The following is a 14,676-nucleotide window of genomic DNA, read 5'->3' as shown; positions in this document are numbered from 1 at the left end:
ATTTCCTTCAACTTGCTGAGTAAACAGTTAGGGGGGGCGGTCCCCTGTGGGGAAGCATTAGCCGTGCAAGATATAAAAAAGGCAGTGAAATTGCTCCAATGTACCCTGTTAAGGCACCAGAGGAAATTGAGTCGCCGTATAGCACCTTGTTAAACTATAATACACACAAATCAATTTAATCTTATCGTACTGGGCATTATCTGCCAGTGTGGCATTACCAGAGTAGTTCATTCAACAGAACATTCATGTATTTTATTTGGATATTACACTTAAACGACATGCCCTTCATGCGGGCCGATAAGAAGCTCTGTAATACAGCGTCTGTATAGCTGTGAAATTGAATGGTGATAGCATAACCAAATCATGTAAAAGCATTTTCCACTTCACGAGTCTGCCCTCTCATCCTGAAGTGAAGGAGTGTTATTGAAGTGAAGGAGTGCGGTAGGTTTGTTACCCGGTATGTGAAGAAAGCAGATGACGTTCCTCTCTTCCCTCCCTCTACCTCCACTTCCACCTGGCCCCAGTTTTTACTCAGGGGATCCAAGGGCCCGATCTCACACACCACGCTGTAAAACAGAGAGACAGGGGGGAAGACTTAGATATTATATTTAGACATTCTAGATTACATTTCAGATTTAAATCTACTGTTGAGTGGACCGCCTCCATCAACGCCTATTGTGAGAAGGGGACAGCGGTGACTGGGTTGCCAGTGTATGTTACCTGGTGGAGACGGCGTATTTGTTCTCCTGATGTATACAGGGGACCCCCACCACACTGATGGCCTTGATGTCCTCCTTGTGGATGCCCAGGTTGGAGCCCTTGATGGTGACAGTGATGCCCCCCCTCACGGGCCCGTAGCGAGGGATGATCTGGGAGGGGGATTGGGGAACAGATTTAAGATGACAGGCTTTTAGATTTGCACTACCGTACAGCTTTTAGATGACAGTGTATAGAGTGGCTTACAGAGTAGCACCAGGAAATAAGCCACAAACACATGCAGAATGTGACCCCACAGTCTGTGAAAAGACTGCGTTCAGGACTGCAGCTAGTCCAGTCTTTAGAAAATGAGCATTGATCAGAGGTACCTCTTTAAATAGCAAATAACCAGTCTGGTAACTGATCCAGTTGTCAGTAGCAGTCAATGAAGTGATCATTAACATGCCTAGTCAGTCAGTGATAATCAAAAGTCGATATTGTTGCAGGTTCAAAGATAAGTCATTAGTATATAGTTAGGAGACAACTACTGTACTGTGGGTGCTACTCACGTCAGTGATGTGTGGGTCAGGGCACTCTGTACCCTGGTCATTAGTACACAGCTTCTCATAGACGCACGACTTCCTTTTGACACACCACACACAGCTGTACTTAGGGTCAGCGTTCTTACACAGGCTGCAGTCCTCACGGCCCAGCGAGCAGCTATATAGGGTCACTGTGAAGGAAGATAATAGGGACGCCTTGGAATGTCAAGACTATTCTGTCATTTCATTTACATGACACTGGATCATCGATAGTACAAGGTCTGATATGATGTTTGACCAATTCACTTAGACGATTGCAAAAAGTATTGTGTTAAATGTGTCAATGTATTAATTTATCACTTTGCCAAATAAGACTTCCCCAGTTGTCATTTATGTCCACATGGTCCTTTGGAACGTTGTCAACAGAGTTGCAAAAAGATGCACCATTTACCATTCAGCGTGCTGTCTATTTTCTTGCCCGACTGTTTGTCCTTCACGTAGAACAGAACGTTGGTCTCCTGTGACTTATCGAAGGAAAACTAGAAACGGAGAAAATAATGAATTATTAATACAGTTTGTGAAAGAAGTGATTAACCACTAGGCTACTTGCCGCCCCATACACACTTTGGCAGCCATTCAAAAATAGCTGAATAAATCAATGTATGAAAATAATGTGGCTGGATGCTGGTACCCACCACTCTATAGTGCTTCTAAGATGTTTTAAAATCACACAAAATCCACAGTTTGAGGATGTTAAAATAACATTGGGATTGTTTTCCATGAGGGGGTGCTATAATATCAAACTGACACAAACCAGGTAACGTAAACAAACAATACAATATCATATCATGACCCAGCAACACATGATCAACCCTTTACACCTTTTAGAAGTGGTGAAAGCTACAATTGACAGGTGTGGTGCAATAAGAAGCACTGACATACGTTAAAACCGTTGAAGCTGTAGAAGGGCCCATCTTCAGCCCTGACGTCCTCCTCCATGTTTCTCATCAGCTCTGTGCCGATGGTGAACACCCGGTCCTAGGGAAAAAGCAGAGGAGCAGAGAGTTAACAAACTTCATACATGAGCAGTTATCAAGGCCTCATCTCAACGATACTATAGTCTGATTCATAATTAACTAGCGCCTACTGTTCTTTGAATTGTTTGATAACAGCTATAAAGCTATATAACAGCTATATAAGACATTATCTTTTTTCCAGTACCTGGTAAACATCCAGGTTGATGCCCTCGAAGCCGATGGTGGTTTTGAACCCCACAGGAATGAGCACAGGATCAGGGTTCTCGAACTGGGGACATCTTGCCCCCTGAACACAGATGGAAATACTACAATTTGAGCATTTGCATTTATGCCTTTAGTTATTCGACGGACAAACTGTCATCCAGACGGATCATTTATCAGTTGGCATGCATCTGCTGACTTACAAACTGATATTCCAAACAAAAACACTTATGATTTTGACTCTTAGCATACATGCAATGTATATTAGGCCAGTTTAGTGGAGCACCTAGCTACCTGTCTGTGTTTGATGATTTGAGGGCCCAACACAGTGTCGTCCTTGTCCTGGCAGGTGTGGTCCTGGGTGTTCCACTGGCAGCCCCATGGGCTGGCCACACACGACAAACACCTGAGATACGCACATACAAACGCACGCACATACAAACGCACGCACATACAAACGCACACACACACACACACACACACACACACACACACACACACACACACACACACACACACACACACACACACACACACACACACACACACACACACACACACACACACACACACACACACACACACACACACACACACACACACACACACACACACACACACACACACACACACACACACACACAGCAGGGAGGCAATCTCTTTTTAAAACATGTAAATCCATGATAGTACTCCTGTAACAGTAGAACCTATATTGTTGATGGTAAATATATATCTGTAACCTGATAAACAAAGCCCATTTATCACACACTTCCTCCTGAAAAAACAGCCCTCGAAGCAGCAAAAGAGAAAACACATATACGTATGAGATCGACTTTCATTTTTTGATTAATGAAAAGGAAACTGAAGCAATTTCCTCTGGTTGGTAATAAAAAAGGGGGAAAATGCAAGAGGTGCATTCAATCCCAGTATCATTCATGCATCACACAAAATTTACACACAGAAACCTTTCTCTCATTTGTGCACATGCAGCTATTCATTTCCATCAAGGTTGTCGGCACTAAAACCCAGTGAGTCTGGTCAATGGGAGAGTACAGAGAGTGGGAGAGTACTGTGTTTCAATGAGAGAGTACAGTGCAGTAGGAGAGTACAGAGTACAGTAGGAAAGTACAGTCCAGAGAGTACAGTCCAGAGAGTACAGTAGGAGAGTACAGTCCAGAGAGTACAGTAGGAGAGTACAGTCCAGAGAGTACAGTCCAGAGAGTACAGTAGGAGAGTACAGTCCAGAGAGTACAGTCCAGAGAGTACAGCCCAGAAAGTACAGTAGGAGAGTACAGTCCAGAGAGTACAGTCCAGAGAGTACAGTAGGAGAGTACAGTCCAGAGAGTACAGTCCAGAGAGTACAGTCCAGAAAGTACAGTAGGAGAGTACATTCCAGAGAGTACAGTAGGAGAGTACAGTCCAGAGAGTACAGTCCAGAGAGTACAGTGGGAGAGTACAGTCCAGAGAGTACAGTGGGAGAGTACAGTCCAGAGAGTACAGTAGGAGAGTACAGTCCAGAGAGTACAGTGGGAGAGTACAGTCCAGAGAGTACAGTAGGAGAGTACAGTTCAGAGAGTACCGTCCAGAGAGTACAGTCCAGAGAGTACAGTAGGAGAGTACAGTCCAGAGAGTACAGTCCAGAGAGTACAGTAGGAGAGTACATTCCAGAGAGTACAGTAGGAGAGTACAGTCCAGAGAGTACAGTCCAGAAAGTACAGTAGGAGAGTACATTCCAGAGAGTACAGTAGGAGAGTACAGTCCAGAGAGTACAGTCCAGAGAGTACAGTCCAGAAAGTACAGTAGGAGAGTACAGTCCAGAGAGTACAGTCCAGAGAGTACAGTAGGAGAGTACATTCCAGAGAGTACAGTAGGAGAGTACAGTCCAGAGAGTACAGTCCAGAGAGTACAGTAGGAGAGTATCGTTCAGAGAGTACAGTCCAGAGAGTACAGTAGGAGAGTACAGTCCAGAGAGTACAGTCCAGAGAGTACAGCCCAGAAAGTACAGTAGGAGAGTACAGTCCAGAGAGTACAGTCCAGAGAGTACAGTAGGAGAGTACATTCCAGAGAGTACAGTAGGAGAGTACAGTCCAGAGAGTACAGTCCAGAGAGTACAGTCCAGAAAGTACAGTAGGAGAGTACAGTCCAGAGAGTACAGTCCAGAGAGTACAGTAGGAGAGTACATTCCAGAGAGTACAGTAGGAGAGTACAGTCCAGAGAGTACAGTCCAGAGAGTACAGTAGGAGAGTATCGTTCAGAGAGTACAGTCCAGAGAGTACAGTAGGAGAGTACAGTCCAGAGAGTACAGTCCAGAGAGTACAGTCCAGAGAGTACAGTACAGAGAGTAAAGTACAGTAGGAGGGCTAGTTAACTCACGGTGTGCTCTCTGCTTTCCTCACAGTGGCTGAACAGTTGTAGAAATTGAACTCCCTGGTGGCCAGCTCCACCGACTCGTTCACAAAGATCTTAATGGGCACCCCCACGAAATCTACAGGCACAGAGAGGAACAGGGTGAATGAGTGGCATTGTGATTGGTGACGATACAGGTTGTAGTGAATGTAACATATACAAAAAACAGCCTTCAAGGTCAATGAAACAAAGCAATAGTAGGGCCAGGAGTTTTTTCTTGACCACCTGTCCTGACCAGGAACAACTCTGGGCTTTAAGAAGCTACAGCCTATAATTAGGGCTCAGAGTTTCTCTTGTTCAGGTCATGTAGTCAGGAACAGCTCCTGGCCCTACTGCAGTGCCAGTGGAGACTGAGGGTGATGACCTACCCTGGTGTTCAGGTGTGGATGGTAAGGAGACGGGATTGGGCAGGGCACAAGTGACCTGGCCAGAGGACATGGTGGCGTCACTCATATAGGAGGGGAACACACAGCACAGACGGTCTGCCTGCCCGAAGGAGGGGAGGGAGGGCACGTTGATCTCCACCTGAGAGAGAGAGAGAGAGAGAGAGAGAGAGAGAGAGAGAGAGAGAGAGAGAGAGAGAGCGACGGAGAGAGCGACGGAGAGAGCGACGGAGAGAGCGACGGAGAGACATCCAGAGAGAGGAGAGAAAAGAGAGAGAAATAGAGAGAGAATGAGAGAGAGAAAGAGACAGGGGGAGGAGAGAAAAGAGAGAGATAATGAGAGAGATAAAGAGACAGGGGGAGGAGAGCAGAGTCAGAGGTGCTTTGAGCGCTAGCACATTCCGCTATTTTAATAAGTCAGTTTTCAGTTTTCTGAGCAGGATCAATAGAATGCATATTGTCTCAGAGCAGAGGGTCACTGATTCTTATTATTTCTTATCACGGAGGGAGATTACTGCCGTTGCCAGGACCAGTACAGTACACTACCTGCTGGGTCTTTTTGCAGCTGAGGTTGGGTGGGTTGAAGGACACGATCTTCAGACACTGCTGCTTGGGGCTCCACAACCAGCCGTTCTTCTCCTCCGCTCGCCGGCATTCAGACCTCCTGGTACACCTGGAGAACACCAACACCCATCAGCCATTGCTCTCTGTCCATTTTGTCCGCTTGTTACACATTCATTCCTGTCTCATAGTGACCTCTTAATAACAGTAATTTCCTGTCATTAAAATACCTCACATTTGAGTTTTATCGGTTAACGTACTGATAACACTATTGTAGAAATAACAGTCAATAGCACAGTGGAGCTCTACTTATATGGCTCTAACAAAAATACTCTGCTCTCTCAGTGCCACAGAAATTAAGAAGTAAAGCAGAAACACTATGAAGGGCCCAGGTTATTGAAACAGAGCAGATCAATCAAATCGGATCAAATGTTATTGGTCGTGTACACATATTTAGCAGATGTTATCGCAGGTGCAGCAAAATGCTTACGTTTCTAGCTCCAACAGTGCAGTACACCTAACGATACAAAACAGTACACACAAATCCCCCAAAATTGAAAGAAAGAAATTAAGAAATATCAGAACGAGTCTGGAATATAAATATACAGTATATATACATGTATATAAGGGTGTGTGTAGACAATCTGGACAGTGTATGAAAGATGTGTTCAGCAGTAGTTATATAGGATGAACCTTGACTAGAATACAGTATATACATATGAAGTGAGTAAAACAGTATGTAAACATTATTAAAGTGACCAGTGTTCTCTATTGTCATGACGTTGCCCTGTTGGTGAGGTTTATGACCCCCATAAATACCTTTCCCCCTTTTCTTTCTCTACTCTACAGAATGGTCTCTTGGAAAGCCCTTTGTTAACATAGAGAGAGTATGGTAACATTAAAAGGTTGGGAACGGAACAATATTTCAGTAAAAACAACCAGTTGAAAGTATCCGATGGTACTTAAAGAATATTATGTCAGATCAGTTGTCGTCTGAGATGTTATTACTCATGACAGGACAACATAAATTGTATCTTGGAAAGTCATCACATTCTAGTTATCAGATTCACATGGAATTGTTGTGCAATTTAAATGTTTAAATATGAAACTATTTGTGAAAAGATTAAATGTAATTTTAGCTTCTAAATGAGAGAATTGTTTTCATAAGTGAACTATGCTCACTCAGTGACCCTGCCCAAGTGACATTGGTTGAGAACTATGAAGCACGCCGTCTCTCCCACACTACAAAAGCCCGTTGACGAAAGTCAACCTTGTGTTCCCGATGACGTGAGGACTAGTGTCCATACGTTTAAAAGGGCTAATATCAACTACAACCTAACGAAATGAACTTATGTTCCCGACAACGGGAGGACTAGTGTCCATACGTTTAAAAGGGCTAATTTCAACGTGGAGGTGACGATCGCAACGCTGGAAGTACGAATTTCGACTACACCAGCCATAATATAGCATGAGCTGAGTATAGCAACTTGGTATGAACTTTGAACTCTTATTCACTAAAGAAGTGATACATCCTAGACGTTGAGTTATCAGCAGCAGCTGTAAACGTGCATGGCCTAGGAAAGGACAGACAATCTCTTCAGAACGACAGGGTACTACAACTTATTCGTTCTACCACACAAGCTTCTCAAGGTCCGATAGAGACCCAATCCTTTTGTTCCTAGTCTTCCCGCTCTTTCATTCAAACCCAACCACCTTTCTTTGTGTAACCAGTCGTCATATCAGTTTCATCCACTAGGGACGTTTTCTTTTATGACATAATTAGTAATCAATGTATGATCCATCCATGTAATTCTGTGTGATTATTTAGGTATTTAGTAAAATAATTTAAAAAAATGCTTTTATTGCTGATTCAACTTGTTAACCAGGGTTCGTGAAGATAACCAAGAATTTTACGACGTTCAGATGAGACTGAATAAGGTGGCGATTAATAATTGACTGCTATTGATATCAAAGACCACCAGATCTTTAAGAGTTTATTCGGAAGACAACAGCTCTATAAACATTCTTCCATGGTGCCCCGACTTCTAGTTAATTACATTTACATGATTAGTTTAATCAGGTAATATTAATTACAGAGAATTGATTTGATAAAATAGCATGTCATATGACTCTATGTACATAGGGCAGCAGTCTCTAAGGTGCAGGGTAGAGTACCGGGTGGTAGCCGACTAGAACAGTGACTAAGGTTCAGGGAAGGGTACTGGATGGAGGCCACTAGTGGTGACTGTTTAACAGTCTGATGGCCTGGAAATAGAAGCTTTTTTTCAGTCTCTCGGTTCCAGCTTTGAAGCACCTGTACTGTCTCTACCTTCTAGATGGAAGCGGGGTGAACAGGCCGTGGCTCGGGTGGCTGAGGTCCTTGATGATCTTAATGTCCTTCCTGTGACACCGGGTGCTGTAGATGCCCTGGAGGGCAGGCAGTGTGCCCTCAGTAATGCGTTGTGCTGACCGCACCACCCTCTGGAGAGCCCTGCGTTTGCGGACGGTGCAATTGCTGTACCAGGCGGTGATACAGACCGACAGGATGCTCTTAATACACATCTACACTCTGATGGAGGCAGGCCCTATCTAGCTCTGTTTAGGGATATATGAGATATACGCTTATCTGGTTCCCTCCATAAAATGTTTGGGAGTATGTATAAAGTATTTTCTTACCTGCCCTCCAGAACACACCAGCCACAGTAGGGGTCCCATGGTGACACACAGGACTGGCAGTCTGTTTTCAGATGGCACGTCTGCACTGGCATCTTGGTGATCTACAGTAGTAATGCACAGACACAGCCCACAACACAAACAGCATTACAGTGGGACCTTAGAGATACAAACATGTCAGGACTGGAGGTTTATCGGAACACTGAAATGTCTGTAGCGTTGAAATTCACTTAAAAATCTTGATGATCGATAGTAGCATGCAGTCAACAACACAAACAGTATCAACATTACTTCCTCTAGCTGTGGTTAACACACAGGGTCTTTCCCTTTCTCTCTCCACAGCAATAACAACAATGACTGACAAACAGAAGTACTGTCTGGAGGTCTGTACAGAACGCTAATGGAGAACTGTACCTTTTTCTCAGTGGTGATATACAGGTGGCTGTGGCTGGCGTCAAAGAAGAGTTTTTTGTTGATGCGTTTCCCTGTGGTGTCCCCTGGCACTTGACTGTACACCTCTGGGTTGGCAGTCAGATGCACCTGCCAGGCAGAACCAGACAAAGAACTCTCAACACAGAACACTAAACACACGCTAGGCTCCTTCTCAACACATGCTAGGCTCCTTCTCAACACACGCTAGGCTCCTGCAATGGAGCACAACACGGACAACAAAATAATCTGTCTACCAACAACTCCCTCTATCATTGCATCCTCTCCTAGCCCCTTACCTTGTACACTGCCCCTAGCCCCTTACCTTGTACACTTCCCCTTACCGTCTACTCTTCCCCTAGCCCCTTACCTTGTACACTTCCCCTAGCCCCTTACCTTCGACTTCCCCTAGCCCCTTAACTTCGACTCTTCCCCTTGCCCCTTACCTTGTACACTTTCCCTAGCCCCTTACCTTGTACACTTTCCCTAGGCATTACCTTGCACACCTCCGAAAACCACCCTCTCCCACACGTCCCATTCCACCCTCTCCTTACCTTGTACACCTCTCCCAGGCTGTTCCCCAGGAAGGCGATAGTGTGGTCATTCTCCACAGCGATGGCCACAGCGGTCAGCAGGCACCTCCTGATGATGACCGCCTTCGCCTGCAGGGCAAACTCTGGCTTACTGGCCAGTGGAGAGGGAAGGAAGTCCGCCCCACACTTATAGTTGTTCAGAGTGTCTTTCTGCAGAGGGAGAGAGATTTAAGAGACAAGAGAACTACTATATCTCTTAAATCAATCTATCTTTTGAAGGAGAGGAGAGATATAGCCAGCAGGATCTCTTCAGACAAAAAAAAAAAAAAAATGGAAACAAGGGACCTGAAAACCAAAGGTGTCATATACATATATTTGCATTATTGATTAAAAGGGAAATTCTTTTAAAATCACTGACTCTGTTTCTTCTGTCTCTGTCCTTTGAAGTGGATGATAAAGGCTAAGCTACTTACGTCAATATGGGAGGTGCAGAACTCGTCTGTCTTGTAGGAGTAGGGGATGTCCACAGCTGGGATGCCTGCGATCTTGCCCGAGTCGCTGTAGCAGGCACTGATGATGTCCACCAGCCTCTCATTGATGGTGTTTAGAGGGTACATGCACAGGGCCGAGTCGGCGCCGTCGTCATCCGGGCTGGCCACCATGAACAGCACCTTGTGCCAGGGGAGTACTTGACCATACTGGCCCGACTCCGTCATCCCCTGGGCCAGCTCTTTACCTGGGGACGCCACATAGGCTGCCTGCACCTTGTTGTACCTGTTCCCCGGGCCACAGTTGAGCTGCAGCTCTGTGTAAGAGTAGTAGTGAGGGTCGTCCTCACACAGTCGAGACACGAAGGTGAGGTTCTTGTTATCGGTGCTTCCCATGGTCCTGGAGAACAGGAAGTAGACAAAGCCCTCCTCCTTGAAGGCGTGGCGGAAGTCGTGCAGGTACTTGGGCACGAAGGGTGTTGCCTGCACGGTGGACGCCTCGATGATGCTCTCGAATACCACCCAGTCGCGGTAGTCCTGGAGGATGCGCGTGCTGATGAGTTTGGAGCTGTCCAGGCTGCCGTAGCCCTTTCCCACCAGAAACACATTAAAGGTGTTGCCGTCTTTATTAACGTATGTAGACATGACGGCCACCACGGCTACCCCGTCCTCTATGCTAGCTACATAAGTCCTCTCCCCCTTAGAGTCACTGTAGTACAGTTGCTGCTCCACATTGCTCAGGTTGAGGAGGGAACAGATACCCCGGTATCGGGACCCACAGACGATCAGTGAGCCGTTGGATGGGTGCACCAGCAGCAGCTTATTGACATTAGGGCTGGGCTTGGTGTCCTGGCAGTACGGAGTGGAGACAGGCGGGGTGCAGGTGCGGGCATCCTCCTTGGGGCCAGTCACGGTGCGGGCCTCTTCACGCAGCGCCTCGTCCAGCTGGTAGATGGTGTTGACGGCACCCAGGTAGACGCGCCCGCTACGGGGGTCCTGAACCACGTTATTGATGGGCGTTATGGAGGAGAAGTGCAGGAGCGCCTCCTCCTGCAGCTGGTCCCCGGCTGCAGACAGGCATAACAGGAGGAGACAGAGGAGAAGAAGAGCGACCTGGACCCAGCTTGTCATCTCTTGAGAAGAGAGGAGAGACAGAGGAGAGGATTAGGGGTGATGCACACTATGTTGCTTGAAATGTTGTGATGGTATCACCTAAGACATCACATGGGAGCAGCACAACAGTGACTGGACATTCCCTTTTTCTCTATGCAGAGGTGTTTCATCATGACACAAAAACACTACAGTGAATACTACAGTAAAGTCTGCAAAAACACAGTGAATCGCTGAGAATTATTATTTTTTTTTAACATAATGTTTTCGCCATCGTTTCCTGTTATCAAAAAGAGCTTCTGGACATCAGTACAGCGATCACTAACCTTGATTTGGATGAAGAATACTACTTCAATGACTCGGACATACTGCTCACCCGGGACCAGGCTCTAATCCCGACACTCGCTAGAGGAAAAGACGGTGATATAGAGGCACCCTGATGAAACTACGATATACGGGCCAACGTGGGGGCAGCCTGATGAAACTACGATATACAGGCCGACGTGGGGGCAGCCAGATGAAACTACGAGTACATAAACCATCTCTACCCTCTGTTCTACTGGCGAATGTACAATCACTGGAGAACAAACTAGACAAGCTAAGTTCACGCCTATTCTATCAACGGGACCTGAAAAACTGTGCTTCACAGAGTCGTGGCGGAACAATGACATTGTTAATATAAATCTTGCTGGTTTTTCTATGCATCGGCAGGATAGAACGGAATTGTCTCGTAAACTCAAGGGTTTGGGCGTGTGTATCTTTGTTAACAACAGCTTGTGCGTGATCTCTAATATTAAGGTGGTCTCGAGGTTCTGCTCACCTGAGTTAGAATACCTCATGATAAGCTGTAGACCATACTATTTACCAAGACAGTGTTCATCTATATTTTTCAAAGCTGTTTATTTACCACCACAAACCAATGCTGGCACTAAGACCGCACTCAATGACATATATAGGGACATTAACCTACAACAAAATGCTCACCCAGAGCCGTTGTTTCTCATGGTCCGGGGATTTTAATGCAGGAAAATATAAAACAGTTTTCCTTATTTCTACCAGTATGTCACCTGTGCAAAAAATAAACTCTAGATTACCTTTAATACACACAAAGAAACACATACAAAGCTCTCCCTCACCCTCCATTTGGCAAATCTGACATGAACTGTTTCCTCCGGATTCCTGCTTACCAGCAAAAACTCAAACAGGAGGTACCAGTGACATGCTCAATTCAGATGTGGTCCAATGAAGCAGATGCTAAGATTCAGAACTGTTTTGCTAGCACAGACTGGAATATGTCCCACAATTCATCCGATGGCATTGAGGAGTTTACCACATCAGTCACCGGCTTCATTAAAAAGTACATTGACGACTTCGTCGTCCCCACAGTGACCGTGCGTATATATCCCAACCAGAAGCCATGGATTACAGGCAACATCCACACTGAGCTAAAAGCTAGAGCTGCCACTTTGAAGAGGTGGGACACTAACCCAGATGCCAAATGCCTTCTATGCTTGCTTCGAGGCAAGCAACACTGAACCATGCGTGAGAGCACAAACTGTGATCACTCTCTCCGTAGCCAATATGAGAAAGACCTTTAAACAGGTTAACATTCACACGATGGCATTGAGGAGTTTACCACATCAGTCACCGGCTTCATTAAAAAGTATGCCAGACGGATTACCAGGAAGTGTACTCAGAGCATGCTCTGACCAGCTGGCAAGTGTCTTCACTGACATTTTTAACCTCTACCTGACCCAGTCTGTAATACCTACATATTTCAAGAAGACCACCATAGTCCCTGTGCCCAAAAACGCCAAGGTAACCTGTCTAAATGACTATCGCCCCGAAGCACTTATATCTGTAGCCACAAAATGCTTTGAAAGGCTGGTCATGGCTAACGTCAACACCAGCATCCCAGACACCTTGGACCCACTACAATTCACATACCACCTAAACAGATCTACAGATGACGCAATCTCTATTGCACTCCACACTGGCCTATTCCACTTGGACAAAAAGAACACCTACATGAGAATGCTGTTCATTGACTACAGCTCAACGTTCAACGCCACTATGTGACAAATAACATTAGATTTTATAGTATTTTTACCATGGTTTACTATAGAATTGTTTTCATGTAGGTAACCAAGTTTAACAAAGATGCTTTATTATTAGATTTGATTGAATTTATGGATACACTTTACAGAGGAACTCCCACGGCTGAATAGAATAAGGCCAATAACTACATCTCAAAGCCGTACTTTGAAACTGAACAATGGCAGTCTGTCGACAGATCTTGGCAAACATTCATCATGTTCTTTCTCTTCTCCTTTTAGCAAGAGGAAATACAATATGTTCAGTAAGCCGGTTGCTTTGTTTAGTGGGGGAATAAGATCACACAGCATCCTTTGATACACAAAAACAGCCACACACTTGCAAACAGCAGGAGGCAAAAGGCATCCTCCTCCCTCGCTGCTGATTGCCCATGCTGTGGTTACAGTTTTTTTTTACAATTGCTAACAAGCGTTTACCTATACTTAAGATACTTTTTCTAAACTCTTAACATAGCAACACACAATTAGCCAAAAATAGTAAAACTCTTCATTTCAAAATGCAAAAAAACTTTCTCTATATACATTAACTCTATCAAAACACGGCAAACCCGACTCAATGTCTAATCATTCTGTCAAAACACCAGCTCACGTTTTCTATCCAAGAGGAACATATAGTCAATCATAGCACAACGACTTTCAAAATACTAACAGTTGATGGCATTACGAAAACTGCATTACTTTTCATGTTTCAGTTCTACCTGCATCAATAGACAAAATGAAATCCATAGTTTTCTATAATTCAGTTTCCTTTTACTGTAAACCACTCTACATTTTTTGGTTGAGTGTCAAATGTGTGCATTTTTGGCAATATACTATCTAAAAGTGAATGAGTCAGGCCTCCCGGGTGGCGCAGTGGTCTAAGGCACTGCATCGCAGCGCTAGCTGTGCCACCAGAGACTCTGGGTTCGCGCCCAGGCTCTGTCGCAGCCGGCCGCGACCGGGAGGTCCGTGGGGCGACGCACAATTGGCCTAGCGTCGTCCGGGTTAGGGAGGGTTTGGCCGGTAGGGATATCCTTGTCTCATCGCGCACCAGCAACTCCTGTGGCAGGCCGGGCGCAGTGCGCGCTAACCAAGGTAGCCAGGTGCACGGTGTTTCCTCCTACACATTGGTGTGGCTGGCTTCCGGGTTGGAGGCGCGCTGTGTTAAGAAGCAGTGCGGCTTGGTTGGGTTGTGTTTCAGAGGACGCATGGCTTTCGACCTTCGTCTCTCCCGAGGCCGTACGGGAGTTGTAGCGATGAGACAAGATAGTAATTACTAACAATTGGATACCACGAAATTGGGGAGAAAAGGGGGTAAAATTAAAATGTAAATAAAAGTGAATGAGTCATCTGTACTTTATAGAATGTACAGTAGAAAAAATTGGTTTGGTTCCAAATGTGTAAAAATAAAACACAATTACAGTAAAAAAGGCACAGAAGGGACAAAACACAAAAATGCACAGTCAGGTTCTAATCTATACGATCTTCAGCATTTGGCCACGTTCTCGTCCACATCACATCACA

General features: G+C 45.3%; 1 protein-coding gene across 1 annotated transcript in view; it reads right to left on the bottom strand.

Annotated features, from left to right (window-relative positions):
- Positions 1 to 14,676, bottom strand: part of LOC139578293 (plexin-B2-like) — a 204,162-nt gene that overhangs the window by 33,099 nt on the left and 156,387 nt on the right. Inside the window, exons 3-16 of the mRNA XM_071405698.1 lie at positions 9,935 to 11,082; positions 9,483 to 9,671; positions 8,914 to 9,039; positions 8,503 to 8,603; positions 5,812 to 5,938; positions 5,251 to 5,407; positions 4,850 to 4,961; positions 2,771 to 2,882; positions 2,460 to 2,561; positions 2,181 to 2,276; positions 1,690 to 1,777; positions 1,266 to 1,429; positions 721 to 869; positions 455 to 566 (exon numbers count right to left, since the gene is read on the bottom strand). Coding sequence (XP_071261799.1) covers positions 455 to 566; positions 721 to 869; positions 1,266 to 1,429; positions 1,690 to 1,777; positions 2,181 to 2,276; positions 2,460 to 2,561; positions 2,771 to 2,882; positions 4,850 to 4,961; positions 5,251 to 5,407; positions 5,812 to 5,938; positions 8,503 to 8,603; positions 8,914 to 9,039; positions 9,483 to 9,671; positions 9,935 to 11,080 — 2,781 coding nt within the window. The 5' untranslated portion in view covers positions 11,081 to 11,082. The remainder of the gene's footprint in view (positions 1 to 454; positions 567 to 720; positions 870 to 1,265; positions 1,430 to 1,689; positions 1,778 to 2,180; positions 2,277 to 2,459; positions 2,562 to 2,770; positions 2,883 to 4,849; positions 4,962 to 5,250; positions 5,408 to 5,811; positions 5,939 to 8,502; positions 8,604 to 8,913; positions 9,040 to 9,482; positions 9,672 to 9,934; positions 11,083 to 14,676) is intronic.

Source organism: Salvelinus alpinus, chromosome 6 (genome assembly GCF_045679555.1).
Source record: "Salvelinus alpinus chromosome 6, SLU_Salpinus.1, whole genome shotgun sequence".
Lineage (NCBI taxonomy): Eukaryota > Metazoa > Chordata > Actinopteri > Salmoniformes > Salmonidae > Salvelinus > Salvelinus alpinus.
This window is presented reverse-complemented; position numbering and strand designations above follow the sequence as displayed.